This window comes from Sebastes umbrosus, chromosome 21 (assembly GCF_015220745.1).
Source record: "Sebastes umbrosus isolate fSebUmb1 chromosome 21, fSebUmb1.pri, whole genome shotgun sequence".
NCBI classification, from domain to species: domain Eukaryota; kingdom Metazoa; phylum Chordata; class Actinopteri; order Perciformes; family Sebastidae; genus Sebastes; species Sebastes umbrosus.
The window spans coordinates 7,782,044-7,797,259 of NC_051289.1; the positions used below are offsets into that span (position 1 = coordinate 7,782,044).

The 15,216-nt window shown below is 42.0% G+C and overlaps 1 protein-coding gene across 3 annotated transcripts in view; it reads right to left on the reverse strand.

Annotated features, from left to right (window-relative positions):
• Positions 1-15,216, reverse strand: part of pou6f2 (POU class 6 homeobox 2) — an 88,940-nt gene that overhangs the window by 19,515 nt on the left and 54,209 nt on the right. For all 3 annotated transcript variants that reach the window (XM_037756638.1, XM_037756636.1, XM_037756637.1), the window contains exon 8: positions 3,604-3,741. In XM_037756638.1, coding sequence (XP_037612566.1) covers positions 3,604-3,741 — 138 coding nt within the window. The remainder of the gene's footprint in view (positions 1-3,603; positions 3,742-15,216) is intronic.

Here is a 15,216-nt window from a genome sequence, read left to right on the forward strand (position 1 = left end):
TTGATACTGAAAATAATCAATAGCTGCAGCCCTACAGTAGATTTACAATTACAAGGGCAACAGCAGTTTACACTGTGGTTACACTCGATCTAAGGGCTGGAAGCATCCATCAATACAAAGGGCACACTTGTGTTCACCCACTTTGCAGGCCAACTTGCTTTGCAGGTTAACCGTGCATGTGTTCCTACTAGGGCTGTCAATCGATTAAAATATTTAATCGCGATTAATTGCATGATTGTCCATAGTTAATCGCGATTAATCGCAAATTAATCGCACAATTTTTATTTGTTCAAAATGTACCTTAAAGGGAGATTTGTCAAGTGTTTAATACTCCTATCAACATGGGAGTGGACAAATATTCTTGCTTTATGCAAATATATGTATATATTTATGATTGGAAATCAATTAACAACACAAAACAAACTGCATGTGATTATCATAAAGTTGGCATGTCTGTAAAGGGGAGACTCGTGGGTACCCATAGAACGCATTTTCATTCACATATCTGGAGGTCAGAGGTCAAGTGACCCCTTTGAAAATGGCCATGACAGTTTTTCCTCGCCAAAATTTAGAACAAGTTTGGAGCGTTATTTAACCTCCTTCACAAAAAGCTAGTATGCCATGGTTGGTACCAATGGATTCCTTAGGTTTTGTAGTTTCATATGGTAGCAATATCTTATTTGTTTCTTCTTTCTAGCTTTAAATCTGAGCTAAAACTTCCAAAAGATCGATTACGTTAATGCGACAAATTTGTGGCGTTAAAACGAATTTGCGTTAACGCGTTATCGCGTTAACTTTGACAGCCCTAGTTCCTACCTGTTGTTCTCTGCATTAGTTCAAGCAGTGTCCATCCCAGGGGTCAAAGCCCTCGCCAAAGGCTGGGAATGCTGGGAGTAAATGGGATGGATGGCCTGAAAGCCAAAATTCAGAGAGGAGAGGGTTTCCATACACAGAGCTGAGGAACCAGGGTTTATCAAACTGGGATTTGCCACACTCACAAACCATTTCAGGACGTACGGTGCGCTCCATGAAACAGCCCTTAATGTCCTCAGTTCCCAACACAGTTTTACTGCCATATTAAAGCTGCAGGCAAAGTGAGAATTTGCACTGAATAGAAGATGCCACAAAGGGAAAAAAAAAAAATCAGGAGTGAGAGTGACAATATTCTGGCCTTTTATCCACAGCCTTAATCACTGTTGTAGAGGCGGTGCGAATAAAAGAGCCTCATTGATTCTCCTTGGAGAATAAAGAGGCTGGGGCCAATATAATTAAGGTTTAAAAACATATTGAACTCCAAACGTCCATCAAACCCGGCACTTTTCAAGGTCCCCAGAGCTCTCGCTTATGAAAAGGTCTTTTGACAGAGTTGTGGAGGAAATTAGGAGGTCAAAGACGTTATGCCGTGTTCTATATTCAAGGAAAGGTGACTTTTTACTCATGTAGTGATGATAAAGATTGTTCTCTAAATTCCAATGACACACTAGCCTGAATGGAAACAGTTCTACAAACCGAAATTAGATAAAAGCTGCTCCACTGTCTCCTATTTTGAAGCTTTTCCATGCAGACACAAGTTCTCAGGGTGTGTTTGGTGGACCTCTAGCCTTGTTTGAGGTACGTATTAGCCTGTATAATCTCCCCAGTGTTGGGGGGGGAGGGAGGGCGGGACCTTCTGATATGGTAGTGCGTGTTTCAGAGCCCTCCGTCTGAATAATGCTGTGGAATAATGAGGTGGGGAGCAAAGGCTGTAGCCCACGGCTTTGACCGTCTCTGTGACCTGATTATGTCAGGGACTGTCAGCCGCCAAGACACTACAAAAGCACAGAGCATCCCATCAAGTCCATATCCACAGTGATCTGTCCCCAGTGCTCCAGGCACCTTGTGTGCCAGGGAAGCCCATACTGTCTCATTAGCGACGTTTAGCATCAAGCGCTCGCACACTTTACGATAAACAATGAGGCATGGTCACACTGGTGGTGATGAAACCTAATACCAGTGGGCTAAGTGTCGAGTTTAACAATTAAATATCAGTTTTTGCTTTATTTTTAGTGCTTAGAAATGTCACCTACTGCTTCGGTTTTAGGGGTGGGAATCACTAGAGGCCCCACAATACAATATTATCACGATACTTAAGTCACAATACGATCTTATTGCAATAGTATTAGGATAAGATATATTGCGATTTATTACCTTTTTTTCAACTGCAAATTATGCTTTTGTCAACATCTGTTTTATTTAATAAGATTCAGTTTTCACTCTGTTAATCTCACAATTTTCTTTCTTGAGGTGAGAGGTCAAAGGACCCCTTTGAAAACGGCCATGACAGTTTTTCCTCGCCAGAATTTAGCGTAACTTTGGAGCGTTATTTTGCGTTATTCCCAACAAACTACCAGTAGATTCACTCTAGCTTTAAGACTGAGCCCGCTACAACCTCTGAAAGACAGAATAGCGTTGGGCTATGGGATTGTTAAGAGGTTAATAGTTTATATAATAAAAAATCAACTTGATGTCCATGTATCAATACAATATTGCCACGCAAAATATCGCGATATGCTGTATACATTTTTCCCCCTACCCCTAGAATGAAAAGATGAAAATTGCTGTTGTCAGTCACTCTTGTCTCACAAGAAACACACAAAGTTAGTTTGACATTTAAAGATATAGAAGTGTCACATAAGGTGTCAACATCTGTTTTATCTAATAAGATAAAGTTTTCACTCTGTTCATCTCAGAGTTTTCATTCATATATCTTGAGGTCAGAGGTCAAGGGACCCCTTTGAAAATGCCAGTTTTTCCTCGCCAAAATTTAGCGTAACTTTGGAAGAATACTTAGCGTTCTTTCGGACAAGCTAGTATGACATGGTACCAATGGATTCATTAGGTTTTTCTAGTTTCATATGACACCAGTATTCACTCTAGCTTTAAGACTGAACTTGCTACACCTTCTACTAGACAGAATAGTGGTTTGTTAACAGGTTAATGTTTATATAAGATCAAGACTTGACGTCCGTGTATCGATACAATATTGCGAGGCATCGATTTTCCCCTATTCTGTTCCACCATGTTTGTGTTAAGTTTACACTAGGGACAGTGCAAGTGTTAAAAGATGAAACAAGGGTTAAGGTAAATAACACCGAGTGGCATGAAAGGGCACATTGTCCATACAATTCTCCTTTAATATGTGCTGTGTGCACCTGCGATAAGATGATTCATTAGATAGGGTCCCACAATGACAAGCATCATCGTTCAAGCCTCTGGCTACTGATGGAACAATTCTGCAGCCACCCTGTAAATATGACAAGGTCAGCGTTTTACTGCGACAGGCGCATGCGGATAAGAGAAAGAAGAGGCTTTGTTTATTCCCAAAAAGCTTAATATATGTTGGGGTGGCTACTCGAGTGTAGACAAACAGCTCCAAGACAACACACAGACTCGCCACTAGAAATCTATAAGGAAAGATCAGAAATACTATACGAATGTTTTATTTGGAGCCGCACACTCGTACGTGATAGATGGCCTCTTACAGATCTGTTACCAAGGAAACTGTGGTGTTTAATTAGCTGTATGTTTAATAGATTCAGAAAGTTTAGCATCCAGCACACTCACCTGTCCTTGTGCATTGGTGACCAGCTGTCCGGTGGCTCCTTGCAGGTTTGACAGGGCGTTGCCGAACACCTGAGACCCGGCGATGGATCCCATGGCTGCCGCTGCTGCTACCGCCGCCTGGCTGGCCAATGGATTCAGCTGGTGGGGGCAAAGAAATCATTCGTCAAAACTGAATCTCTTTATGTCACTCGTGCAAATGTTTACGTATAAAAAAGCAGGTTTAGGAGGGCTCGGTGTGCGGGGCTTCATTGTTGTCAAGGCCAGAATAGGCTAACTGCAGTGAGGTCTGTGTAGTCCAGTAGTCCATCATACAGTTCCCAGAGGTCTGTGCTCCTGAACCCAGTGGGAGGCTCGAGGGTAAGGGAGGAGCAGTGAGAACGGGGAGGGTGGTTGTGAATAAGTGGCCATTTTACCACTCTAAGTGCTTCCTCTGGCCCCCGGGGCTCCCCACTGGCCGAGCCGAGCCTCTCCACCCGCAGCAGCGGCCCAACAGCATCCCGCTCTCACAATAGAGCCGGCCAGCGTGGCCATGCATCACTGTATCGCCAACCCCTTCAATACGCTTCGACTGAGAATTCCTCCTGCGTCATAAATGCACTAGCACACTGTTTCTTTTTGAAGGAGAGGAGGGTTAAAATGACCATCTTTACCCCCGCTGTAATAGACTCATCTGGTCTGGCCTGTGGTTGTGGAAAGAGGCTCCTCGCATCGGGGACAGGTTGTAGAGCCCCGCCACATCGCCGAGATTACCCATATAAATCAAGCTAACCACTTATTAGGGGGCTGAAAATGCACTGCTGATTTGGTTGTAGTGCAGCAGAGCAAAGTCTTATTAGGTTGAGTAAGTAGATCAAAGACCAAGAAGAGATAGGAGACCTCCCAATTACTCAACAGAATAGAGAAATAATAGAAACACTGCTTAGAAGCAGGCTGCCTGCTCCCTGCTGCTAAAACATATTGAAACAAAACTGCTGAAATTGAAATATAAAAGGTTTAAAATAAAGTATTGCATGTGTTTTATATATTATTACGTAAAATACAACGTGCTGTAAAAGAAACTCTTTTACTGAAAGCATCTCTCTGTACTCTGCAGGGAACTCAGCTTTGTTCATCTGGAATCATTCGGTTGCCATTCATTTTTTATCTTACCCCACCACCATATATTATTACACTTTCTGAAATCAAATGATGAAAAAATGCCACAGAGCGATCAATACTTTTTCATTGACAGTAAAGGTTAAGCACATTAAGAATGACACTGCATTTGTCTTATGAAATCATATTTCATGTAGGTGGCCTCAAATTGGCCGTGATTGATATTGCCTCCCCTCGTCTGAAAGTCATCCAGTTTTTCCTCGATAATCGCAAGATTGTCTTTTATGTGTCCAGCAGTTGTCCTTCGGAAATCTTGACGTCTCAAATGTTAGAAAAGTACAAACCTGACCTCAGTCAAGCTGCAACATTTGATAGTATTTGGATGATCTAATACTTTAGAAAAAATACTATATATGTTCATCAAACTCAGAGATCAGCAGTGGAAGACGCATGCATTTATCATATGGGAAACAATTTATCCCAAAACATGTAATTTCTAATAACATTTGCTGATGCTTGAGCTTCCAAAGACAGGAGTTTACTATTGTATCTTGTCAGATTTGTCTCCTTCCAAAGATGCATCTTCTTTACCAAACTGTTCTTTACCCAGTTTGCTTTTGCTAAATAGTGACATTTTAATTCACATAAAGGTCTGACTCATTTGACTACAATATAGAAAGCAATATGGGATGAAACAATAACTGCTATTACGCCTGGGTGATAAAGCAACCGTATTATGTATCAACTTTTAGCATGTTTATTATGATCTTACCATGTTATCGTTTAACAAATTTCTGTTTTCCAAACTAACGATTCCAAGCTAACTGGAAGAGATTGGTTTCATGTAATGCATTTAGATAATTCTACATATGATTTTACAAACATCCATATCATGACATATACTGTATACATTTTGAAAAATATCCTCAATAATTTGTGACAATTATTTCAACCGTGTCAACTAGCCTTAACTTAACATAAATATTTTGATAAATGTACAAATGGTTATATTATAGTTTTTGGTATTATTATTTATTCATAACCTTTATTTAACTAGAAAGTCACATTGAGATTAAAACCTCAATTATTATTATTATTATCATCACAATCGCAATAAATGTTAGGGCTGGGACGATATGCTTATCTCCTGATTCGATAATATCCCGATACTTGGGTGCCGAGTCGATATGTATTACGTACAATATGTAAGTATTGTGATTCTACAAGTATTGAGATTACAATTTATTTTTGAATACTACAGTACACCATGGGGAAAAGTTGAATGACACACTTCTAGGGACTTTTACTTTTGAAAATATCTAAATTAATACAGTAAAATGTGCATAAAATGCGCGACCGGAAACACAGCTACTAAGTGCTGAACTATTACTGTGCAGATAATTTCCCCTTTACTTATGTGAAAGTAGAAGTAGTAGTTGAGAAGAAGAAATAAACCCTGGACCAGCTACTGGTGGTGGTAGTTTCTGGTGGAAACACAGTATTATTATGGGTGTTGTGATAGTGAATGGGAACACAGAGAGAAGCCAACAGGGCCAGTTAAACAGAGTTAAAACGAGGCCACAGATCAACACACAGATAATGCGATCTGCTCGGGCAAGCACACCCAGAGTCCCCCTGAAAATCTGCTGTGCTTGGTGTCATTGCGTGAGTGATAGGTTGTTGGAGAAGCTTTCAGATTTATTTGAAATATTATCATTGCGCTTCATTCGATGATAGCCCTTTCAGGTGCTCTGTTATTCTGGTAAATCTAGGTGAAAAGAGAGCAGGCTTTATTGCCGCATCTTCCTGGCACTGGGTAATATGGATAGCAGTTGGAAGGAGAGCCAGGAATAAGGAGAGGCGAGGCTGTGTTCAACACCTAAACAGGTGATTTTCCGCCACGGTGACTCCTCTCAACACCTCGGCGGGAGGCACAAAATGACAGACCTGGCCTAGCATTTGTACTGATTGCATGTGTTGGAGGAGATAAACAGTGATCTCCCAGTTTGCAGAGCCTGCATGTTAACCATTGTGTTTCATTCTTTTCATTCCCAATGAAAAGGGGCGTCAAGAGGATTTTCAGCAGCGTAGACCACTCTGGTCAATGTTGGGATAACAAAAACAAACTGTGCATTTGTTAAAGAAATGTTTGAGAAATTCAAGTCAGAAATGTAGAAATATTTTACAGTCTTTTTGTCAACAAATTCTCACATTGTGCAGCAGAAAACTGCTCCAGCATGTGACATCATCTTGTCACCTTTAAGTCCTCACAACCACTATCACTCTCTGCACTATCACAGTTTAATATAGCCAAATATAAAAGGGCTACACAGGGATCAGCAAACACTAAATAAGTCTCTCTGAAAGGACAAAAAAAAAAAAAAAGCCTGCAAATTCTTAAAAATGCATCTTTTCTCTGGACGGTATGAAGGGGAGGGAGTCTAAACTCCGCCAGGCTCTCCATTGCCTGTTTGACCATGAGGGTCACCTGGTGCAGCAACCCGTGTAATCTCAGGAATAGAGGGAAAAATAGCGTCCCCACAAACCGTGGAGAGACCCCTGGAAACCAAAATTGTCTGACACAAACTAACTGGAGTTTATTCTTGGTTTTGCTCTTTTCATGTGGCCGTTTTAAACTTAATTGCTTTTTTTTTTTTTTTTTCCTGGGCCTGCACAGGACAAAAAAGAGCAAAGATAAATGGACAAAGTGGTGCAGACACCAGCAGGCAGGCAGATTTGTCTACTCTCGGGCTTCAGTGGTGTGTAAAACTTATTTTCTGCTCATCTATGATTCAACAACAGAATCAAACATTTATCTAATATATCAGAGAAAAACTGAAAGAGAATATAAGACCACAGGGAATGATTTAGCAAGTCAGTGGTCAGTAATGTTTTTAATTGAAGCAGATATATGTAAACTTTTGTCTAGAGGTCATCTATAAAAAAAAGGTCCACTTCTATAAAATGAATCGCCACCTATTATGATTAATCGGTTTGAGTTTTTTTTTTAGGAAAAAAGGTTAAAATTCTTTGATTCCAGCTTCTTAAATGTGAATATTGTGAAATTTGTTTTACTTTTTTTGGAGGGGAATGTACATTAAATACATGTATTTAGTATTTCTCCAAGCCTTAAAAAAAAGCATTCAGACCATCGAGATAAATTGTCAGAAAACATAGTTAACCAGGTAAGTAAAGGTGAGTAAATAAAAAAAATAAAGTCAAAAGTGGAAAATGTCTTAGGGGGGTGTGGTTGTGTTGTGGGAATTAGAGCTGCAGCGATTAATCGATTATTGTTGAATATTTTGATAATCAATTAATCAGTTTGAGTAATTTTTTCTAAATCAAAAGTCAAAATTCTCTGATTCCAGCTTCTTACATGTGAATATTTTCTGGTTCCTTTACTCCTCTATGACAGTAAACTGAATATCTTTGAGTTTTGGACAAAATAAGACATTTGAGGACGTCATTTTGGGCTTTGGGAAACACTGATCAACATTTTTCACAATTTTCTGATATTTTATAGACCAAACAACTAATCCATTAATCGAGAAAATAATCGACAATGAAAATAATCATTATTGTCAGCCCTAGAGACGTGCCAAAGTCTTCATGCTTTACTCTCTATCACTCAGCCAAAAGTGCGTCAAAGTGGGCCAAATAGTGTAAATTAACAGTCAATAGAACTATTGTTTCTGAGAAGAACAACATGGAAGTTTCCCTCGTTCATCCCGGGCCCAACATCTCCGTCTCCTCCCTGCTCTTTTCCCACTTCGGAGTGAATGTAATCAGCTGTGACATGAGAAAACACGTTCTCTGTCTGTCAGGACTCTGCTAGTCTTCCGCTGTCAGTCCTCTGCTGACTCTCCTCCTCCTCCTCCCCCAAAACGGCCTTTCCCCCACCTCCCTGTCTCCCCTCCCTCACATCCTCTGTGCTTATGAACATCAAAATGCCATTAGGCCCTCCAAAACACCTCTGGTCCCTTGGTTAGCGGGGCCTCGCACCGTGGTCGTGCACTCTGAGTCCTCCGAGCCCCGGCTATTGCTCACCACTGGGCCTCTGCTCCAGCCGTTGTGAAAAATAAACCCCAAAAAAAGAGCCATTCTTGGAGGAAAACTATTGGGAAGTGAAAGACGGATAGAACAACTGGGGCAGATAACACCCTGGAAAATACAATAACGCTGCATCCGGAGACGCTCGGACATTGTAATTGCTTAAGGCAGTGGGGGGATGACAGTGGCAGCGGGTGTGGATGTGGAGGTGGCACGGCGGGTGCTAATGGAGTGATGTCATATGAAACGCCAGAATGACAGCTAGTTAACTGAGGAGGTTTGGCTGATCAAATAAAATGTATTAACTCCAGGAAATGGATATCGCGGGCAGCCTCAGAAATGGCCATATCTAATGAGGCAAAATGCAAATGAAGGAGGAAAAGAGTCGTGAAAACGTTTAAACTAACTATAAAGGGATGATGGAGTGCCGGACAGTGGCCGTCAATCTCCCCACTCATTACCCTCATGTGAAATTAACAGCAGCTTTAATCATGACATAAAATCTGCTCCAGCCCATTTGTTGATAATTGTGAGGCACAGAGGTTCAGAGTGGGTTCTTTGTCATCAATCACAGCAGCAGTGTATTTCCTCTGGTTAGGGGACACGCTGCGAGTAAAAATATAAGTTATACTACATCCCTCTTACACTATTTCTCTTCCTGAGGAATGATCTATAATATTTAGCTGTTTCCAGATGTATTAAATTTGAAACTACTTGGTGATTAAGTATCTACAGGAAAGTGCTGACCATTTCAGCTCATGATGTGACATATTTGGTGCAGTTATTTCTGTACCGTACTAGTGTTGGGTTGGAAATCATAGCAGCGTTAAACCGGCGTTGCAGTAAATCTACTGCTGCTCTGCTCTATGACTTTAAAGTGGATACCTGGTGTTTGCTGTGAGAAAATGAAAAATAAAATCATTAAAGTCAGGAGATCAGACTATACAGAAATTACGAACACCATTAATTCGGTGTATTATTGAAGACTCTCCCCAGCCTTTGGATGACAATTACCTCGATATGTAATGAAATATATTTCTTTTATTTTTTAAGACTTCCATTTCCACTGCACCGACGACATCCCATTCGTTTTCGTTTAGCTGGAAATGGCTTCTCTTTTCACTCTGCTGTTGTTTGACATATAAATATAGCATTTGAATGACTTTAATATCCTTCTAATCAATGTCCAGTGATCTTTTGATGTCCTCAATTCAATATAGGAAGGGTCATCCATGCCGCAGCTTTATAAACACAATAAAGGTAAATGATTACTCTCCACTGTGGTGTCCAAAAATACGGCCAGTAATGAAGAGAAATGGAGGAGTTTGAGGGGGAGGCCTGTCATGTGTCATTGGCCAACTCTAAGCCCTAAGATTAATCACGAGAGAGGGGCTCTGTGGCTAAGATGTGGTCACCCTTGATCGATAAATCCACCTCCTTCCCCTCCCCTCTGTGTCTCTCTGCTTCACTGTCTCTCTCTTTTTCTCCAAAATATACACAACCGTTGGCAGAAGCTAAATCAGCATAAGTGGAGAGATGAATTGATGACATTTGCAGCCTTCGTATTTGTATTGATTACTCGAGTTCTGACTTCTGAGGCTCCCCTCTTTCAAGAGTCGACTTAAGAAAACACACTGTTTTTGCATTCTACTTGAGTCTATTTACAAAACCATCAATTGCACATTCCCGTAATGAAAAAGGGCTTAAAATCACCCGCTAGGAAACATAAAAATGCAAAATGCTCCTCATAGGGCAGCAGAGTACAGTTTAGAGGAATTTCAATTCACGAAGCCCAACGATACATTGCAAAATACCAAATCTAGCCTCCGCTTACCACGACTGAAAACACTGTGGAGAAGAATTTCTGATAATACTCTGCAGGGACCACAAATGGGACTTTTGACTTGGTCTATGAGGAGGGCATAATGCAATAACATTGCATTAGAAGGGTCTTTTTACAGCGTGGCAGCGCTGCGCGGCTGTATTCCTTGTGTGAACCGGTGCTCTGTTTGCGGTCACTAATGGGCATCAGAAATTACAGGCAGTGGAATCGCGCCCCGCGGGGGGACTGGCCTCCTCAGCGGAGCGGAGCACTTAGACAGTGTCTGGGAGCCTGCTGGAGGAGGAAGGGGGGAACTCAATGTCACAGCCCTGCCTCATAATTAAAGAAACCCTATTCCTTATCCACTGTTAGGTGAGCCCTTGCTTGGTGCTCCATCTGAGGGCTCCCCTGTGGGCGTCTAATGCGTGTTGCCCCCAATGTGCATGTGGGCTGATCAGGGAGCTGTGCCTTTCTGCCGGGTGTCGGAGCTGGAAGCCCTCTGACCACCACGAGGGTAGCGGGGCCACGTTTAGAAGAATCCAAGACCTCAGAAAGCAAAGAAAATATCAACTGAGGTGAGGTTTGCAAACCCAATAAAACCAGAGAAGCCAAAAAGTAAATGTAAGGCAGCCTGTAGGTGTAAATTTAAAAAGTGAAAGAGCCTTCACACTTTTCCAAATGATCCCTCTGAAATATGATAAATTTAAGTTTCTCCCTATTTATAAATTCAGGGCTCATCGTTGGTCCTTAAGTCTGTAGATTTTCTTCCTGCCTAATCCCTCATTTGAAGTAAATAAAAGTAGTAGAGCTGTCATGGTCAGGTTGTTTTCCTCATCTAGCTCCCATGCTTTATAATTATTCATATGAAATGTGGTTCTGTTGATGGGCAACAGTCTTATTTTCTGCTTCAGTCAACAGTGCACATTTGTATTTCTAAATTGTGGAGCGCTTGTTATGTAAGGCAATTTTCTGCCTTCTTAAGAGCCGGATCTCCTGTGCATTAATAAGAGGCTGGGCTGAGCTGCTGGAGAGCTGAGGGCCTGTTCATGCTCTGAACCACACCGCCACAGACTGCCACCACACACCATTTATACAGAGTTAAAAGTTTTATTAGAAAAATTTGATTTTAAAACAGGTGTTATTATGGATAATAGTCAGATGGGAGTGTATTCAGATTTTTTGCAACTTCAATTTAAGATTAATGTCAAATGTAAGTAGTCAACTTTATCAGAGCTGCAGCCAGGATTTTAGGAAATACTGAGATCATGAGACCAGATTCCCAGTAGGGCTACAACTAACGATTATTTTCATTGTTGATTAATCTGTTGATTATTTTCAAGATTAATTGATTAGTTTTTTGTACTATAAATTGTCAGAAAATTGTGTAAAATGTCTTGTTTTGTCCACAACTCAAATATATTAATTTTACTGTCATAGAAGAGTAAAGAAAACAGAAAATATTCACATTTAAGAAGCTGGAATCAGAGAATTTAGACTTTTTTTTCTTAAAAAAATTACTCAAACTGATAAATTGATTATCAAAATGGTTGGTGATTAATTTAATAGCTGACAACTAATAGATTAATCGTTGTAGCTCTAATTCCCACAACACAACCCCACACCCCAAGACATTTTTTTTTATTTACTCACCGTTATTTACCTGATTAATTATGTTTTCTGACAAATTTATCTCCCAACATGATGGTCTGGATACTCGTTTTAAGACTTGGAATACATGTATTTAATGTGCATTTTCCTCCAAAAAGTAAAAAAATATCAGAATAAGGAGCACATGACCTCAGTGCCCTCATTATTCAGTATGGCCCAGTGCTTTACTACTACGACAACCTTGAATAAACAAACATAATTATGTTTGTGCCTTTTTTAATTTACATGAATTTGTTTGGCTTTCACAAGCACTCAAAATGATTCTATGCACATGTTAGTTTACTGTTAGAAATCAGTTTGAAGATCATCTGCAAGATGATATTTCTAATAATAAACTCTGTGATCTTTTTCCAAACCAGACACCACAGTTGAGTTATGAGACATCCGATAGATAATGGACTCTTTCCTCAACTTAAGCGTTGCCGGTTTCATCGACAAGCCTCAGTATAAACCATTGGGTCTACATTTGAGCATGTCATTTTAATTTTGATTTAATACCCCGTGGAATGATGGCGGCTCGTTCTGCTAAATTGAATAGACGTGGAGCTAATCTGGAAAATCAATTAATCGATGTGCAAGGCTCATTTAATACACATGTTAATATAATGGGAGAGACGCCCGCCGCCCATAAAAAAAGACACATTTGGAGCAAATTGGACAGTAGTGATTTTAACAGCGGTTGACATAAGTAAAAGTGCACTGCAGCGGAAAAAAGTGACATGAAGGGGCCTCAGCTGGAGACAAAAGCAGCAGAGATGGGCCCGAGACTTGAGGAGGATGGTGGAGCGAAGGAGGAGGAGGAGGAGGAGGAGGGGAGAATGGCAAGGAGGTGAGGAGAGATGGAGAGTGCAGACAGCCAGGCCTCTGAAAGGCCGTTGTGGTTGGCAGCCGCTGACCTTGGTGACGATGGGTTTTCACCAGAGGCTTCTAATGAAGGCTGATTGCCAGGGAATAGTGAGGGAGCCAAGGGGGGAGAGAAGGGAGAGGAGAGAGAGAGTGAGAAGAGAGAGAAAGAAAAGGATAGAGGAGAGGCTCAGGTAATTGCAGCACTTGTGGGTCTGAGGCCCTGCGGTCCTGTGATGTCGGGGTGCAGTGGGGAAGAAGAGAGATGTCTGTGGACGCTTTGGTGGTAAATTGTGGAGCACAGGGGTAGGAGGCAGGCCCCTAGGCTGTAATTACCCCTATGAGTGTGCGGATGGAGAGTGGACAGGCCCAGTGTGGGGCTCTGACGGCGATCAAGGAGACGACTGCGAAGGGGAGTAGAGACAGACAGACGGCAGGAGTCTGACGGAGGAGGAAGACGGGACGCCTCCGTCTCTGCCAGGCCCCCCGAAAACCAGCCAGCCAGACACTGGACCAAGGTCAGAGGCTGTTAGCTAACACGCCGGTGACAAGACAGCTATGACAGGAGCAGCAGAGAGAAGCTCCTGGATGGAGAAGGACATAATGTAGAAGGATTTGGCTAAAAAAAAGGCAATGATTAATTAGATCAGAGCCACGGAGAGATAGATGTTGGGGCTCCACTGGATGGCGCAGCCGGGTCAGGAAGGTCCGGGGCATACGAACTGGAATAAAAGAGTTGATAGGCTGGCCTAAGCTTCCCGCTGCCACGGATCAGTATGTACTACCTCTCCTCTCCCTGCCTGGGCTGATGTAACTCACTGGAGTGGCAAATTACACCAGACCTACAGCTGTAGCCCGACATTATGATTAATTTGATCAGTAATTTCTCCTGTTTTTCATTTTAATCGCCGCGACCATTCTGCTGTGGCAGGTCTTTCAGATCTAATTAAGATCAATTCCGGTGTAACAGACTTGGCGAGCGCCTTTACCCCGTCAAATCCCTGAGCTCTCCGGGCGTGGAGAAAACCCGCAGCTCTAATCAATCAACTTCCAGCAAAATCCAGCGGGCTCCCGCAATCAGCCCATTAACACACTTAAGCAAATTTCATAATCTCCCCCCGTCTATTTGTCATCACTGTGGTGGCTATTTCAGGAAAGCCACGGGCCGCATCTCACTGTACTCTGGGAGCAGAGAGGTGGTGGGCGGGGTGGAAAGGTAAATTCTGACTCCGTTTAACCAAATTAGCCGCAGTAATCTGAGTTCAGACCGTTGACTCAAGGGGACACAGTCTGTTGTGGCCCGATTTGTATTCTAATCGGGATATTAATGAGCCAATTAATGAATTCTGTTTCACAAATTAAAAACAGCAAACAGTAAAAACACTAGGGATGTAATGAATGCTCGGGATTTCCTCCCTAAGATCACACACCTCCCATGAGAAGGGAATTACAATGGGACATTAATTGGAACATAATGAGTGTTTGTCTCTCTGCAGCTCGGTGCTGTATTTTCAGCAAATAGCTGAATGGCTGGGTGATTCTGCATGTCTGAGTAATGACAGCAGGAAATAGGGGTGTTATCTGTGTAATGCTGATTGTATTATGGTAATTATGACTCGACTTTATGGCACAGACCTCTGGGTGAAGCATGGGAACACCAGAAATGCCCTTCAATTAAAACAAACAAAAGGAAGATCACGGCGACAATTCACGTGAGAAAGTCTCCGCTCGGGGGAGTCTCCCCGAATTAAAAACTTCTGCGAATTAACCAGCGAGTCGCTCAGTGATTCTGGGACTGGAAATCCAATCACGGACCCAGGCGGAGGAGAGAGGCGGAGCTGCTGTTTAAATCCTATTGCAGCCTTGAGTGGGTGCTGAGGCTGCGACCTGTCCTTGGGCGGGCCCCTCGCTGGGTGACACACTCTTTGACAACACCAGCGCTGACCCAGAGAAACTAAACCTTTTACGGCCATTCTGGTCTCCCACACACACACATACACACGTTTCATAATCCTATTTGATGAGGCAATATCTTAATGATACCTGATGTGGCCCCTTTGGCCCCCCTCAAGGGAGGTCTGTCCTCAGTCATCATAATCAGCCTCGCTGCTTCTTTTAGAAGAAGACAATCTGTA